This window comes from Wasmannia auropunctata, unplaced genomic scaffold, assembly GCF_000956235.1.
Source record: "Wasmannia auropunctata unplaced genomic scaffold, wasmannia.A_1.0 LD334208.1, whole genome shotgun sequence".
Classification (NCBI taxonomy): Eukaryota; Metazoa; Arthropoda; class Insecta; order Hymenoptera; family Formicidae; genus Wasmannia; species Wasmannia auropunctata.
This window is the reverse complement of record NW_012028682.1, coordinates 177416-196077: the sequence shown is the minus strand read 5'-3', so window position 1 is coordinate 196077 and position 18662 is coordinate 177416. Positions and strand designations below refer to the sequence as shown.

Here is an 18662-nt window from a genome sequence, read left to right as displayed (position 1 = left end):
TCGATGGTTATGAGATGCTTTTCCTTTGTACGCCACGGGGCGCAATTAACCCTTTGTGTCTCGTGCATATTCGTATTATGTCAACTGCCCAGAGTAAAAAGCAAATTTGAAAGTCTGTCAATATGGCAAAGACTAAGACAAGATTAATTCGAATGTATTACATGCTGGCAAGTAACAAAAATAATATATATTAATTACATACCTATTTATATATTATTGTCGTTTTAATTAAGAAGAATTAAAATATTCAGGGAGATAGTATAATAGATTACAGTAATTCTTTATATAAGTTTCAGAATCAATTTTTTAAGCTTTAAACTCGGGGATTTGAACCTCAGCCAATTGAAGTTATTGTCTTTTTAAGAATCTTATTATTTTTTGTTTTATGTATATACTTCTATATAGCTCAGGGGCATAAAATAAACATTTTATAAAACTAATATTTACTCCGGATACGCTTTGGTATTGGAACACTTTTATTAATTTGCTTTTCAGTAGTTTTATATTTGAGTTGAATGCGTTAACTCGCTTAATTTTATGAATTTTATGTATTTATAAATCTATCTTTCCGTTCTGTGTGCTATATTTTCTCTTTTTACTTAAATGATGATCTTTGAACTATTTCTTCTCATAAATATCACAATTTTTTATTCCACATTATTATTTCATGCGTCAACGCTGATCAATACGCTGTGCAAAATAAATTAGCAATTAATTACATAACGACTCATTTGATAAAACGTTCTATTTATTCGGCCGACTATCGTTAATTCATTCATTTTGATTCTTCTTCTTGTTGAACAGTTTTAATTGTTCAAATCGATTCTGACGGTGAGTTGTGCATTGCAAATCGTAACTGCACTCATTAGAATTGCAATGAACCGTTTATTGCATCACTTGGTCGAAAATGTTAAAAATTGCCGAGAAAGGCGCGCTGAGATTATTAATAATAATTTAGTTAAGGAATGTAGAGGTATTGAGAAAGGAAGAGAGAGAGAGAGCGCATTGAAATTCATATTGCGCATTTTGTGCAGAAAATTGGGTATTTCTCAAATACGAATTATTTATTAATAAATGCAAAGTTTTAATCTTTGAGATTATTGCAACTCTCTGTCATCTTAATTAAATAATAATTATTTAAAATATTTAAAAATCTTGCATTATTTTTTTCTTCTATCTATTAATCTTTATCACCTTGTATAATAGATCTAATCTTCGAAAAGTAAATTGGATTATTAATTATTAATTTTAAATTATTTAAGCAAATATATGTGTGTTTTGAGTTTTGGCCGTGATACAATTGGCGACCGCAGTGCGGAGAGAGACGAAACGTTAATTGATTCCAAAATCAATTAAACTCTAAATCGTAACTGAAAGTGTGAAGGAATAATTTACGTAAAATTATGAGCCACCACTTATTGATTTAGTTTTGAGCTCTTAGCTATATTTACATAATTAATTGCATATTTATTAGGTGATATATTGAAATCATTCAATAAACTGTCTTATTTCCAAATAGAAGCAGGATAAGTAATACATGTAGTGAGTAAAATCATACAACTTATGAATTACCGTAAAATTAATAACGAGAATAATATAGAAAATATATATATTGAGATAGAAAAATGACAAAGAAAGTATGCATAGACGATATTTATTAATTTATTTTAATGTAAGTTGAGTTTCATTAATGCAAATTTGTCTCTATTATGGAAATTATAGCGCCGTGCAACTGACATATCAAATGGCTTACGAAACGAGACAGTAAATGTATCGAGTAGAAATCTAATTGCTATCGGTTGGTAATTAGGTATCGATAAATCATTTGTAACATTAAACCGTTTCCATTGATCAATTTCCTAATCAGTAAAAAGTCCTAATTAGTAAATCTTTAGTATATTTTTGCGCGGCAGTTTATTAAATGAAATATTTTTCATTATTTGATATATTTAGTTATATTGTAATTGCGAGTCTTGAATTCTCAACTTGAGAATGCATAAGATTTAAAAAGGAAGAATTGAATTACCTAATACTAAATGAGCATTGCAACTGCTCTAATAATCATTATTGTTGCGTTAAAATAACAAGAGCGACATTTTGTATTTTCTGTGTCTTTCTCTTGAGGCAATAATAAACTAATTAATTTCAGAGTGTAATTAGGAAATCTTTGCAAATCATAATACATTAATCCTCAGTAACATAATAGCCACACAAATCGAATCTTTCAGGTGTACTTTCGACTTTAAGAATGCCATTTGTATAATTGCAATTTGGTATTCCGTGCAAAAATTGAAATAATTTTCTTTGAATAAAAGTGCGTTAAAGTATAATCGATTTTCAGATTTTAAAGAAACGTGATTTCAAAAATTTACAATGCGGAGAAACAATAAGAAAAGTACACTAGCACATTTTTCTAGTAAAAAAAGTATTTTTCGCAATAAGTTTTTTACAGTGTTATAGGCTGCTTATAGCATCATCATCATCATTATCATCATCATCAAAATTAAGTGATGTTATTTCAGTTTATGTTACGGTTGCGTTTTGCGTTCTTAAAGATGGACAATAATCGGCGCGTAGTTTAAGGCAGCTGAAATTTAAAGATTTAAAAATTAAAAATATTTGGCAACGAATATCTAGTCAAGGTCGAATTTGGCTCTTCTCCCTTATTATTTCTAATAAAAAAGTATTTATTTAATAATTAATAAAAGCAGTTAATTTGAACAAAATCATAATTTTAGTAATTATCAAAAAATATTGGAGTAATAAAATGCATAATTACACATGGTTATATCGCAATATCTTCCTTCAAAATTATTTATGAAATTATAGTGTATAATATAATTGTAACATATTTATTACAAACTGATATTAATAATTAAGTAAGAAAAATGTAATTGCACTTCTCCAATCTGACTCTGAAGAGATTCACGATAGAACGTAAAAGCTTTGTATCGATAATGCAGTATCTCCATAATGTCCTCATATTCTATTTTATTACTTCACACAATTTTCACGTGCCGTTGACCTGACCCATAGTAAAGTCTCGATTGATCATTCTCGCAGCGCTCGTCGTAATTTACGTCACGTCAATAGTCTTGTAACAGTAACCGTCGAAACAAATGGATGTAAATTAATACGGGAAGCGATAATACGGGCGCGGCTTTCGCACGCTATTGTCAATCTTCGCGCGTATGTCGAGCGATAAGAGGACGTGTGATAATGCCAATGACACCCGTTAAGGGACAATGTTATCAACAGGAAACTATCTCAGCGAAGCGCATGCTCTTTGTGCAAAAATGGAATTATCCGTTGCAACCAAAGAAACCCGAGGGAGAGAGGGTGACTCGCAGACTTAGCCACTTCCAACAGACCCACGAGATTATTAGATTCGCGATGCTGCCTGCACAGATGCTACAAAGTTACAGGCTCTCTTCGTATCCACAGGATGAGAAACAGGGTCGCGCATCAAATGACGCGGGATATTAACCTTCATACACGCGCGCGCGCGTATCTCTGCACAGTGTTTTATATAATTTATCTTTCCAATAAGTGCCGTAATATAAAGAAAATAACTTCGAAGAATGTTATATTAAATATAATATTACGCGTTTTATTATTTTATATAATTTTTGCACGCATTATTTATAACGCTTTATTTACATTTAAAAAATAGGTACATATATCTGTATGCAATATATAAGCAAGAGCTTTTTGATAAGTGATACGATGTAAAATATAAAATTCAGTAGCGTTGGATATTAATATTTTTAATAATAATCGTGATTTTTATGAAAAATAGATTTCTGTTGCTCTTCTCTTCTTTTCATCGCTGTTACATTGATTTATTTTTCAGATATACATAAAAGTAGAGATACATTTTTCAGCTTTTCTAGTTATGTGATAACGTGATTGCAGATACCGCAAATAAGTTACGCCTCTACCAGCACAGAACTCTCGGACAAAAGCCGATTTGAGTACTTCAGTAGGGTGGTACCGCCAGATAATTTTCAGGCACAGGCGATCGTTGAGGTGATCCATCTGCTTGGATGGAAATATGTTTCCACGGTTGCTGTGGAAGGCGAGTACGGCGAGAAGGTGAGTGAAATGAAGGAATATGATCGTTGCGATATGTTTATTCGTGTTTAATTCATGTATCATGTTTTACGCGCATTGCTTCCCCCCCCCCCCCAAAATGTATATATACTGTTACATGTAACAACAGAATGATATTTTTTTGTAAAAAGAAGTCATTAGTTTTTCTTATCATTATTATATTTTTAACGAAATATTTTAATATAAATGTATAATATATATGGTGTAACACTTAATTCTTTCGAAAGATTGTATTGCACAATAGCGTTAATATTACGTTGAATAAAAGTTATTATAACAATGGTAATTATAATATGAGATCGTTATGTGCGACCGCGTTAACTAGCGAAGATGAAACTAACTGTGCAATCAAGCAAGAAAACTTGATGTTAAAGCGCCAGCCACTGACTTAAATTCAAGTGTGTGAACAATGTCTGTGATGTACGGCAGTATAGGAAAAAAGATTTCCGTGGTTCAGTAGTCTGAAAGTGCTCGGCTCGATTTTTGAAAGTTTTATAAGTAATTGTACACAATGCAAATAAAATGTTGAAAACTTTACTAGCACTTCCGGGGCTTTGAACAAAAAAATTCAAGCGTGTGAACAATGTCTGCGCAGTGGAAATTCCACGCGAAGAGATTACCAGAGTAATTAAATTTTACAAAAATTGCAAAAAGCAAAATTTTTTGGTCAACATCATTTGTGCTTCATGAATTTTTTTGCTCCTTAATTGTAAATTCTGTGGAAGAAATGAGCTATAGGATCTACAGAATCTTAACGCTAGGAAGATAAAGGAGAAAATATTAATACGAGAGAGAGCCTTATTTTATTATTTTTCCATTAATAAATTGATGCTTAGAAATCTTTACAAAAGACATGGGAGGTAAAGTTGATGAAAGTATGGATTTTTTTAATCGGATAATTTTAAATCTTTAAATTTCTTTTAAATTAATCATTATTTGTTGGCCTATTTAATTACGAATTGGAATATACGCATTTTTCGCAACATAGACATTCCAATATTGTTCTGTATTATTATCACGTGATGGACGAATGAACAGGTATAATAATTCAACGGGTGCGATAATTCAACCGGCAATGTCCATAATTTCTCATATGTTGAGGAATGCCACACAAGAATTTTTCATATTCGCTGCGAACATTGATGTAGGTACGATTTTATGGTCCAATTATGCTAGCCAAATGGCTGCCTTCTGACGATTATGTTCATGATAATAGCGTGTTCTGCGTCTCGGAACGTACAAATTTGCCGACGCGACGTCGTGCGAATTGTACCTACGGGCGTTTTCAGAAGGACTCCTGCAGACGATATGCCGGTAATCGCATTCCGAGTAATTAAACCAGTGTCAGTGATCAGCCTAATTAATCACTATTACATGTCATAATAGCTTTGCACTTACTTTGTGTAATTAGTCGCTGTCAATCGCGTTTCGAAATATCGAAACCGCATAATTTACGTCAAGTAAATTATACAGTTACAAAGCTAACATGTTATGCTTTTACCAAAATTTTCATATCTTGATCAATATGTCGTATTGATAATAAAAATAGATACAACGAAGAAAATCCTTAAATTTTGGGAAAATCCGATTATGTGTCAAGTATAGATATAGTAGAACTCAAATTTACAATATAATAAAACAAATTTTAAATAATTAAAATTGATAATACGAGTACCTAATCAAAAATGTACGCACAGTCTTTTTGGATGCAAATGCGAAAAATATATTATGAAAGAGCTACGACATAAAATTCGGTCTCACGATAGTGGCCAAGGAGATAATGAGACGCCTACATTTCCTTCTGGTTTTTAACGAAATTTATGAGCCGGTTCTTTCGCTAAATGTTGGATGCACAGCACAGTTGCGGCTGTTGCAAATGCGGTGCATATTTTAACAAGCATAAGCTCACGTAAAACGATTACACGAATGTAGCTGTGTTAATATCCTTATAATGGCACGGGATATAAAGTGCATAAGACGATTTAACGCAAATTAAAGAACGAGAAGCATATTGTGAAAATTAAGACTGAAAGAGATCGCAATGGAAGAAAATTTTCTGCAACAAATCGCGTGTCCTACATCCAACTACAAAATTATTTATTATAATTTATTCGGTAATTACTAATAAAACTATAATTATTACTTCGCAAAATAATCATTAAATTTTGTTAAAAATACAGCTGTTTAGAAATGAAATCACTTATAATTTTAGACAAAATCATTCAAGCGCAAATATGTATAATGGGTAACTCGTAACAGAAAATAAAAAATATCTATATAAAAAGAGATCAGAATCACGTAGAAATAAAAATGAGGTCAAGCGCGGCCAATTATTAAGGAAAGTGAACTTTATTATTAAGAAAATCGGCTGATACAAAAACATCTTATCGTACCATTATTTTCCGAACAATTACATTATTTATCTCTTACTCTTTTTATCAATTTTTTTTTCTTTATAGTACAATAAATAAATCCAACAATATAGTAGATTATATCTAATAATGTCTAATATCTATAGATAATATCTAATAATCTAAGTTTCCATTGTATTTCTTCATTCAAATTTCTTTTTTCATTTCTTCGTAATTACTATTACTTTCATTTCTTTTTTCATTTATTGTATGTTCTCAATAACATAAAAATAAAAAAGAACAAGAATCTTCAGTCCAATAATAATAATTTTTGTAACTTCGAGATTAATTTTCTTCAAAAAAGTTCATAAAAAAATTAATTGGATATATTTTTTTGTTCAGTTTTGCAATTATACGGAATTTTATTTTATTGCACGCACATTAAGGTACATATTATAAAATTCAATATTTTTTTTAAGTCCTACCCTTTCCAGTTGCCTGTACCGAGCCTTTCCTGCAGTTGATACCATCAGTAAAGTGCATTGTGTCTTGTCACGGTCGAAAATTCAACAATCTCGAGCAGCGATCAAATTTTGAAACTGAGAAAATCTGGTTCCGAAACGTTGGAGATATTGAGAGCAGCTTATGGGGATGCTGTTTTGTCTTCAGAATTTAATCCCGTAACGCTGCTCAAAATACAGCATAGTCTGTGCTGAATTTTCGCCCTTTCGTGCTGAATTTGACAAGACACAAAAATTACAACGCGTTTTGCTGACGGTATCGACTACTAGAAAGGCTCGGAGGCAACTAAGAAGGGTCAAATTGTATACCTAACATCCCGCACCAAAGGCCCTGTCCAATGGATCTACTCTCCGACAATTCTGATTAAGCCCCCAAAAATATTCTCATTACTTTTGGGACAAACCATGTATATACTATATGTATATAAATTATTTATATGCAATAATAACACAAATTAAGTAAGATTTAAAAATATATTAAAATGTAAGAAATTAATGTACATAACTATTTTATACGTATACATATAAGCTAAACTTTTAAAAACACATTATTTGAAAAAGTAAGAGCTTGTGGTTCTGTATTCAGTCAATTTGAATAACCAAAATTCATGTAAAGTTTTATGTCCTTCGATCAAGATACTGCATTTATTACTAATAAATATTAAAATTCGTCCATTTCAGAATTGTGGATAAATCGAGAACTATTGAACTAATCATTATAGCGAGTTCTCTCTGATATCGCGAAAATATTCGGTGTACCGTAATAAATTATGATGGTTTTTATTGCGTTGTAAAATGCACCGATAATACCTCCGGCTGCAGTTCGGCGCATCTTTCTTCGGCCATCTTTTCATTTACATATACATTGAATTGAATTCGATTTTATTCAAGATTTATGTCTAAAAGTGATACAATATTTGATTTATTTAACATAAAATGTGAAAGAATTTTAACAAATGGGACTCTATGGGACTCTGGGAGAATAAAAACTTACTGCTTCTTTACATTATTTTCTTTGTGCTCACCACGAACAACAATCTGCTACTTAATGGCCGCGATATCTCGTGCAAATTTCGAGAATTTATCGTCAATGATAAATGAGTACGTAGATACGAGTCCGCGTCTGAAATACATTGTATAATACTTTTCGCTACATTCGATTGTTTACCAAGAAAACAAGCTCACATGTTATCGTGAAAATTCGACTTCTCATTGGATAGACGGGCAATTTATTTGCGGCTGAATATCTATTTTCAGGGCATCGCCAGTTTCATTGCCCTTTCGTTGGAGTACAACATCTGTGTCGCAGTCAGCGAGAAGATCCTGAGAAACTCCAAGACCGAGGACTTTGATAGAATAATCGAACGACTGAGTTCAAAGCACAACGCCAGGGGAGTCATAATATTCGTCGACGAGGATAACATAAGGTAGGATTAATCTCGAATACGTCTTCGTTGCATTTAAATAAGGTCGTCACTACATAAAATATGATATGAGGAGAAATTGCAAAAAGCGCGATTGTTGAAATCTGTCTTGCATGAAAAATGCGGTGTGCTCGCTTTATTTATTTTCTTTTTTCTGCACACAGAGCAGAAAAATGAAATTACTGGACTGCGAGAGGAACGTTTTTTTTTATTCCTTCTACCATGCTTTTGCGTTCTACGTTGGGCGAAACGTTCTCAAACACGGGAACAAATTATAGTTTTTGTATAACTTATTTTTATTATACATAACGTTCCCGCAGAGTGTTCGTCGAATTAGGAAAGCATATATCCAACGCAAAAATTTAAAATATATTTGTAACATACATATATTGAACTGTGTAATTTTCTTTGCTTAAAAAAATCATTTAATACATGTATATATATTTCAATTTAAAAATGCGGTAATTTTTCGTTAATAACAGAAACAATCTTTTGTATAAACTATGTTTAATGTAAAATTCAGACATTATTGTGCTTCACGAAAGCATAAGCAAGCAAACTGTGGACATACAGTATATCGACATATAGAAGTAAAAAATCTACTTAAAGTATTATTTTTTTAAACAATTGACGTCGCATTTTATGATTGATTCGACATCGATATCCATACTTGAGCAACTACGATGCAATGAAACTTTTGCTTTAAATTCCTACGTCAAAATCTGATACATCTAATACATAATACTGGAGGATAATGTATAACGTGTACTGTTAGAAATTTCTATGGGAATTTTCAGATACTAAAGCTTTATGCAGTTACCGTTTCTGAAATTTACTAAACGGGAATAAAAATTTCAGAAGCAGTAACTGCATAAAGCTTTAGTCACACGTCTCTGAAAATTCAGTTATAGTTTAGTAATTTGTAGTAACTGTAACTGAAAATTTAAAAAAAAATAAAAAATTTTTTATCGGTTTATTAATTTTAACATACGTGCAAATTATAATTACCTTGACACATAAATAGTAAGATAATGTGAGCGAGGTATGTGTGTTTATGCAAACAACTGCATACGTACGTAACGTGTGTTATATGGTATGCTCAATATATCAAATGTATAGTCAAAAAGTATTTTATAATTATTGTTATAAAGAGTTATATTTGGGTGTGCATACTTTTTGAACTATACATTTGATATGTTGAGTATAATATCATATAACACACGTATGTACGCAACTGTTTGCATAAACATATTTCGCTCACATTATCTTGTTATTTATGTGCCAAGGTAATTATAAACTGCATACATATATGTTAAAATTAATAAACCGATAAAAAATTTTTTATCTCTTTTAATGTATTGAAAATACTGCATATAATCTATACGCACTTAGTTATTTGTGTAAACATACTTCCCTCGTATTATTTTATTATTTATATATCAAGATAAATAATGTAAGCAGCATTATATATTAAAATCATCACTATTCTTTTTATCATCACTATCCTTTCTATTATCATTATTCTTTGCTTTCACCTTTCTCTGTCCGTGAGCTTGGATGCGTCGTTTCTACAAGCCGCCGAGTAGTGCACTGGACAAAAGCTGCGCAGAGTACATTGCGTACTTTTTCTAGTCACGATATTTTAAATTTCCGTTACCATTTAGTCATTTTAAGAAACCGTTTATAATTTTGCGATACAGTATCGGAATTTCTGTTACCATTTAGTAATTTAAAAAAACCATTTATAATTCTACGATACAGTATCAGAATTTTAAGAGAAATTTAGTAAATTTGCTTTGAATGTTACTAAATTTCGTTTTCAGCAACCTAATTTCGTAAAATTCAGTTACTTTAGTACCTTAAATCTCACAAAATTTTCCGAACATTTTTAACAGTGTATAATTTTTCAGATTACACACACACACACACACACACGCACACAGAGGTATGTATGTATGTGTGTATGTACATATCTTCTAAGCTCTAATATGATATTAGAAATGATGTTGAATTAGAAAGTCGACGATCGCAATTAGGAATGGACCGCTTAAACGCACGTGCGTTCAACGCATTTGTGTATATTTCAGGCTAATTACGACTATTAAACGACTATTATCATAGTAACAACGACAAAACGTCCAGCATTAAATGAGCCTTGTGCCGTCTTTTGCATAATTAACATGAAAAAACATTTGTGCGAATGGACGCGGGTGTTAAAACGAGATAAAAAGATTTTTATGATTCTGAATTACGTGGAGAAAATTTGACGATTGAGCGAAAGAGGAACATCATACCATGCTAAGGCGATTTAGTATTCTCTTTCCGTATAATTATATCAGATTTTTGCTTTTTCAATTAATGATTTTTCTCAAAATAAAATTGTTGAAGGAAATTTGGGGAGATGTTTAAGGTTCGGATCTGTTCGCGCGGAAAATAAGCGCTGGGTTTTTGAAAACGACGTGCATTTCAACGACGGGTTAAAAGTGGATCGGGGGCGTAACCGAGCGGACGAGATAACATAGCGGCAATTAATCTCACGTTCTATAAAGTCGATACTCGTCGGCTTTTAGGGCCAAGCAAAGAATGAACGAAGGCAAATGTATATCTAACTCGCTCGCGCTGCTAATTCCAAATTCTATGCAATTTGATTGAAAAAAAAAAAACGTACACAATAGTGTAGCTGAATAATCTATTACAGCTAGAGCGTTAGAATCAGTGTAATAATCACGGGAATGATTTATTATTGCTTTTCGATGTTTTCACTAATACATAGTTTCTTTTTCCTTCTAAAAGTTGCAAGTGAGTAAAATATTCATAAAAACAGCTTTTCAAGAAATGTTTAATAATATTAGTAATAAAATATATAATAATTATTTGGCCATTTATTATTATTTTTATTTGCAGTTATATTTTTTATACACGTTTATTAAATACATGCCTTATAACATTCCTGTCATAAACACTCTGATTAATAAAGTGATCAATGATTTTCTGTGCAATGCGAAACAATATTAATAGTTTTGTGATACGTATCATCCTAATGTTATTGATATTCCCTAATAAAATTGCATATTTTCTCAATTAAACACGATCGTTTGGAATATTATTTGAAGTACGCTTGTTACTAGGTCATATTTAAAATATATATCGTTAATCTTTTATTAAAATCCATTTCGTGATCCTCTTCCAATTAATAATTATCAAAGCAACGGAATAAAACAGTCAAGTGTAAAATTAAACTTCGAACACGAAATAAAATCAACAAAAAACCACATTATTAATCATTTACCACAGTAATAGCGACACAATGCGTACCTGGTATTCGCGCATACGCGCGTGCATCGCATTTCAATCGAAATCCCTTATGAGCTATCATTCAAATCCCGACGGAAAATCATTCATTACGGAGACAACTACAGGCACATAATAAAGCAACACGAAATTGCAAATTTTGATTATAATTTTACTGGCGTTGCGGTGCTTCGTACACGCAAATAGGAAATCTACTTTAATCGATTATTAAGCGACAATAACGAAAGCAATCATTATGATTCGCGATGTTATGTAGAAATTTCATTAAGAAAAGTCACAGTGTATATATACCTATACATATATATATATATATATATATATATATATATATATATATATTCTTGCATTTCTATTACGATATTTCATTACAGGCAAAAGTGCTCTTTCATTATTTCAATTCTCAATTCAGCTTTCATCTTTTTATCGTCAGTATACAATTTATGTTTACAATAGATAATTAAGCTGTTGAATAGACTACTGATATCAATTATTAGTATATGACAAAACTAAATCATGTCCGTTTAGTATAATACTGTTATTTCAAGCTTTTATATTTTAAGGAACAAAAGAATTTAAAAAAATCTCAATGCAATTTGGATAAATACTAAAATTTAGCTATTTTATCATAATCCCTTCTTCTACAGTTGTAAACAAAAAAAAGTTTATACAAAGAGTTTTGTGTGATTAAATATTGTAAAAATAAGTGAAAATTATTATAAATGATATATCTTACTTATTGTTACTGTTTTGTGTAATTAAATATTGTAAAAATAAGTGAAAATTATTATAAATAATATATATTACTTATTGTTACTTGTATTGGTATTTTACTAATGATTCATCATGCACAACCAAAGAAAATTTATCATAAATTTGATGTTTTTTTTTGTCCTTTGGAATACACTTTGCATCTCAATTTTTTCTCGAGAAGTCCTCGATTTTTCTAGAAGCTATCTATTTGATCGCAAGATGTATCCTAACATAGAATGTTATTCGAAAGTTTCTCGCAATGTTGAAAATGGTCGCTGAAGGTGACCAAGTTCTCGACGATACCGAATGGCTTGCAATTCGAGCAAATATTGGAAAGCAAGCAAAACGCGAGAGAAACCGTGTCTCGAAAAGTCGAAAACTAAACATAACGGTTCGCCCCAATATGTGCGACTGCGATCGGATCCTTTTTACGTTGCGTATTTTCGCTGGAACAAGCAGACTGCTCGATTCAGTTGCTTTAACAATAAATGGCTAAAAAGAAGAAACTTAGAGAAAAAAAATTACGTTGTAAACATTATATCACGCAATGAAAACCTTCCATGCATTATTCCTGTCCTGTTCATTATTCCAACTGAAAATATTTCGCTTTTGCGAGCCAGAAGTTTATTAGATCGAGTTTCGTGTTTACGATTTATGTAACAAATATGATAAATTTCATTGTATCTTATTGCAAAATTATTGCAATTAAGCATTGTTTCCTTTGGCCGTTAAAAATACTGCGTATCTAAAAATTTAATTTTTTACATAGATACAGTCAACCTACTTCGTGTAAAATTTCGTGTAGTTAATTGTATATTTATATAATTTTAATCGAAGTAACATTTTTTGAAATATATTTTTACATATACTATAATACATCTTTGCAATATATCAAAACTTTATAATGTCAAACGATAACAATAATCGTACAAAATTATTATAATTTTTTAAATTAAATCCATTTTAAATCTTAAATAATAATAAGGGAGAACGTTTTTGTTTTAAATAAAAATGCATAATATTTGCTATATGCAGTTAATTTAAAGTAAACGGTTAAAATAATAAATATAAATTATCGAAGTAATCTTTCAGAAATGCACATTTTTTGATAAATTACCATCTTGGACTTTCTCCACATATGTACTATGCATAATACTAATACGTAATGCAAGCATAAAGTTTTCCGTTGCATATCTTAAGCAATACACACAACTATTGTAGTAGAATCTGGAAATTCTCCAGAAGCTTACAACTTTTCTGTCGCTCTTTATATATGTATATATTTTCATTCCTTGTGTCCATAAAAATAAGTTATGGAAGTCATCTCGTTTATAAATCAAATTTAATGCTTTTAGCGAAGCACCGGTAGCCTTTAAATTATTGGCAATGAAAGGTTCAAAGACTTTCTTAGCTCTAACAGAATTGTTATTTTTTTTATTTATTTACACAGACATTTACATTTGAATTTTAAAAAGGATTCGAATATAATATAAAATTAATTAAAGTAAAACTTGCAAAGTAAATACATTAAAATATATTAAAAGAAATTTCCAGATACAGAAAACTTGAAATGCTGTATGTAAAATTTTATTTTTATAAAATAATGAAATTAGTTTTTAAATATTATAAAAATGTTTGTAACTTATTTACTAGTTATTTTTTTTATTAGTATTGTTATTAGCAGTTTGTGATATTAATTATTCTATTCATGATTTAATTAATTAATTTTTTATTATAATATCATTATTACATACTTATTCTTTCATACGTTTTTATATTGATTTCTTATATCATATGGAAAATTTTCTCTCTTTCCCTCTCTCTCTCTCTCTCTCTCTCTGTCTGTCTTTCTTTCTTTCTCAAAAGAAAATTGCTAAAATTTCTTTGTTAAATTTCTGTGTTAGAATGTAACAGATATCTATTTGATCTACAATTAACACCTCTACATTTATTTATTTTTATTTCAATATATCATGGCATTGTTCTTTTTCTAATTTTGGCATTGTTATTAACTTTTTCCTCAGTTTTTCACGTGATGATTGTCTCGCGAAATTTTTATATATTTTTAATATCAGGGGAAAAAATTCAATGTCTCGCATCGTCGTCTTGCGCTTTGAGAAAGCTGCAGCGCACATATTTCTTCGTGATAAAAAGAAATAAATGCAAAATAGTCTGATATTCATCATGCAATCGCTGGTCGCTTTGAGCACAAAGAAACTAGCGCCGAATTAAATGTCGAGCAGCTGCGACGGGCAGTTGCAAGAGTGCATTTCTCACCCGCGTCGATAACAGGGAAATAATGGAGATCTCGCTGTTTCTATGATATGCAAGAAACATTTACGATAAGTCGTACCAAGCTTTTGCAGTTGACACAAGAATTAGCAAAATAAGCTGCTTTTCAAGAAGAAAACGCAATGAAGATTAAAAAGAAAAATAAATACCTATTATTTTCATGCACTCTATATACACTCATATGTGGTATTATCATATTTCCAAAGAATCCGTTTCTATAATTAATTATAATACCAAATTAAAATTAACATTATAAAATTATAAAATTAATTAATTAATTATAAAATTATAATACCAATGCTGGATAATTAGTATAAAAAATTAATACATACGTCAAATGTTTGTAGAAATTAGTTTTATATTCTTCTTGAAAAAATATTTCCCTCTAAGGAATCATTATTATTGTCACTGCAGCACTCACAATATTCCGCTATATATCTCACAATAAATTTATCCATTTTTTTTTATATGCGTAGTCATAGAAAGTAGATGCAAATCATTTAGTATACAATGTTATTCTTAACAAATTTTAATTGTTACACTGAGAGAATTACATATTTCAGTAGTCGTCAGCATAAAAATGGTAACTTTATAGGTATACTCTTTACGTAACATGTAGATATCAAGTAGCATCTCGGCACGTTAACAGGCAGTGCTTGAAACTCTAGTGGATCGTATAGATTTAGTAACCATATGGAGAGGCTGTCTGAATGTCTCGTGTATCCCCTAAATACGGGTGTACGCGGGTGATTTTCCGAGGAAAGAATAACAAATTAGTTCAAAGTTACATAAAGAAATTAAGTGATAGATATTGTTTTACATACTATATATATAATAAATCTTTACTATTAAAAATCTTATGTAAATTTTATATAAATCCTTTTATTTACGGAAAAGGATTTAAAGGAAAGGAAAAGACTCGAAAAATAAAACGTATAGATAATAATATAAAATATTTTTTAAATTATTTTGAAGAAAACTTCAAATCAAATTATGTTGTTAAATTGATTTTCTGTAAAACTTTGTAAGAAAGTCCATCTATTTAAAAATAATCCTGTCTTTACTCGTAGCTGTCATATATCAATAGTGAATAATTTATCTGACTTGGCAGATCGGATATATTAATTAAAACGCGTGCTGAGAACGATGACCATTTTTGGTCTCTTCGGACATCTTCGGACAATATTTTAACAAAATCGCTCGGCGTGCTTTTTTCTCCCTTGACGTCCGTGACGTACGAGACGCTCTCCTCTTCTCTTCCGCTTCATTTTTCTCCTTCGTAAATGTCGATGTTGCGAAATTGCTCGGCTCGCTCTTCTTTTTCGTGGCTATGCGAGTGACGTAAATGCGAACGAAGCGCGAAGAAGCGCAGGCGACTCGACTCGAATCAGCTTAACCGCTTCAACAGCGATTCGCGAAATGTTCGCCGACGTACTCTTCCTGCGCCGCGCGCCGTAACGTAAGTCTGTCGAAATCGTGATGTATGGCCTTTCTCGCCAGTTACTCTCCATTTGCCTAGCTGCGAAACTCGTGGATAATCGCATCTTACACGTGTTCCGCATGTCAGTTCAAAGACGACATACATATTTCAACCTTATGCGTCCGCATCGCGCTCGGGGATTCGCTCTGTGTGAAACTTCCGATTAACGCTAAACGCCGAGACTTGCTCGCTCACCAACTTTCCATGCTGCGAACACAGACAACTTGTGATTAATTTCTCTACGAGTAACAATCAAGCGAAAGTGGCACACAAAGAATTAATCTGTATATATATATCTGTGGCATTTTCGAGTTTTATGTGAACATTTTTCGGTATCAGGTTTCTATTACACCTTCTTGTCAAGTTCATTTATCCTAACAAACAGGAAATTATTCAAAGCAAGGCCAAGAAACGAGCAAATTAAAACAAAATGGTTGTAAAAATTAAAAATTCCTTTATTCAAACATATCAAGAAACAACAGTACGTTTCGACTACACAAAGTTTTCCTCAGCTATAAAGAAATCCGCAAAAGGCTGTGTATTATAATAAACGCTTATAATCGACGCGAAACCCGCGCCAATATAATCCCGCTCCTGAGAGCAAATGTCTCGAACGCGCAAGACACAGGCTGTGAGAGAAGATTATATTCGCGGTTTTGCGTCGATTATAAGCGTTTACTACTTTATATATATAAAGTCAAATAAATAAATAAACATAAATTAAAAAATAGTAGTCAATAGTACACAATAAATCGTAAATTAGCAAGAAGCTGCATATTATAATAAACGCTTATAATCGACGCAAAACCGCGAATATAATCTTCTCTCACAGCCTGTGTCTTGCGCGTTCGAGACATTTGCTCTCAGGAGCGGGATTATATTGGCGGTTTCGCGATTATAAGCGTTTATTATAATACACAGCCTTTTGCTAATTTATGATTTGTGACTATGTACTATTTTTTAATTTATTTTAATTTATGTTTATTTATTTATTTATTTAACTTTATATGCAGATTTCTTAGTTGAGGAAGACTCTGTGCAGTCGAAACTATTATTATTTCTTGATATGTTTGTTGAGTAAAGGAATTTTTAATTTTTATAACCATTTTGTTTTAATTTACTCGTTTTTTGGCCTTGCTTTGAATCATTTTCTGTTTGTTAGAATAAATGAATTTGACAACTAGGACAATTAATAGAAACCTGATACCGAAAAATTTTCACATAAAACTCGAAAATGCCACATAATAAATAAAAGTGGAATACGAGTCAGCGTAGTAAAGAACAAAAATAATTAAATTAATTAATCAATTTAGTAGATTAGTAGTTACATAATAAAATTATAATTAATCGAATTTCTATACGTTTCTTTGAACGATATCACATTAATTCTTTGGACAAAGTTGTACAATTCGAACAGGTACATCTTAAGATCTAAACTCATGTGCGCGTCATTTGACGCGCGCGTCACGCATCATTTGATATAACTATAAGATTATACCAAGGCAAAAATGATAGGAAGTCTATAGACATCGAATCGACGTCTATGAACCGATCATTTCTGTCTGGGTAGTGACTTCTAAGTTCTAACACTGTCGCGTTTGACACGTTTACAGTTGAATTTATCTAACTGATTTCTGCGAAAGCATTATCGCATTTGTCGTCAGTATTCCAAAGTTCGTGCACAAGTGAGGATCTGAGCCCACAAAGATTATAACTATTTTCGACAAAGAAAGATTGTTATAAATAATGACGCGTGAGTTTGGACCTTTACTGTCGACAGTAAAGGAGAGCATTCCGTGCATGAGGAGATGTCATAAGTATTATACATATATAGGCTTACTCCAGATTCCAATGTACTTGGTTTATTTTGCGTACCAATTACCACGCCGCTTTCACTCTTAATTTTTGTTTTGTTTTGTTTTAATTTGCGAGTCTTATATATATTATATTTTTTTAACTAATAATTGCTTTCTAAAAAATACGGTCTACAGCGTCTGTCAGATTTATTATACAATATTTTTATACGATTTTTTTCAAATCTATAATAAAATATTCTTTATTCTAAAATTATTGTTGAGCAAAGACATAATTTATTACTTATAGTCTTTTTTTATTACTTATGGCATTCCTTTACAATCATTATTCTTCTCTCATTCTTCTTCTTTCATTCTTTTTCTCAGTCCATCTTTATTGTTTAAATCAAAGCATGTAAGCTAGAAACATAGTTCAGTATGTACAAAGTTAGTTTACTGGCACATGTGACATTTACCTATTCGACTTACACTCTTATTTTGAACGGTTCACTTGGTGACATGTGGCGCGTTGCATATGTGCATCGTGTTACTCGAGCGAAAATTTGTCCTAATCGATCAGAACTTCGTTCACTCGCCGGATGCACTTCCACGACGGGGGGGGGGGG

General features: G+C 31.2%; 1 protein-coding gene across 1 annotated transcript in view; it reads left to right on the top strand.

The window, feature by feature from the left end:
- LOC105459158 (metabotropic glutamate receptor 8-like) overlaps positions 1-18662 on the top strand; it is a 101220-nt gene that overhangs the window by 52017 nt on the left and 30541 nt on the right. Inside the window, exons 6-7 of the mRNA XM_011704939.1 lie at positions 3916-4095; positions 8243-8412. Of these exons, the coding sequence (XP_011703241.1) occupies positions 3916-4095; positions 8243-8412 (350 nt within the window). The remainder of the gene's footprint in view (positions 1-3915; positions 4096-8242; positions 8413-18662) is intronic.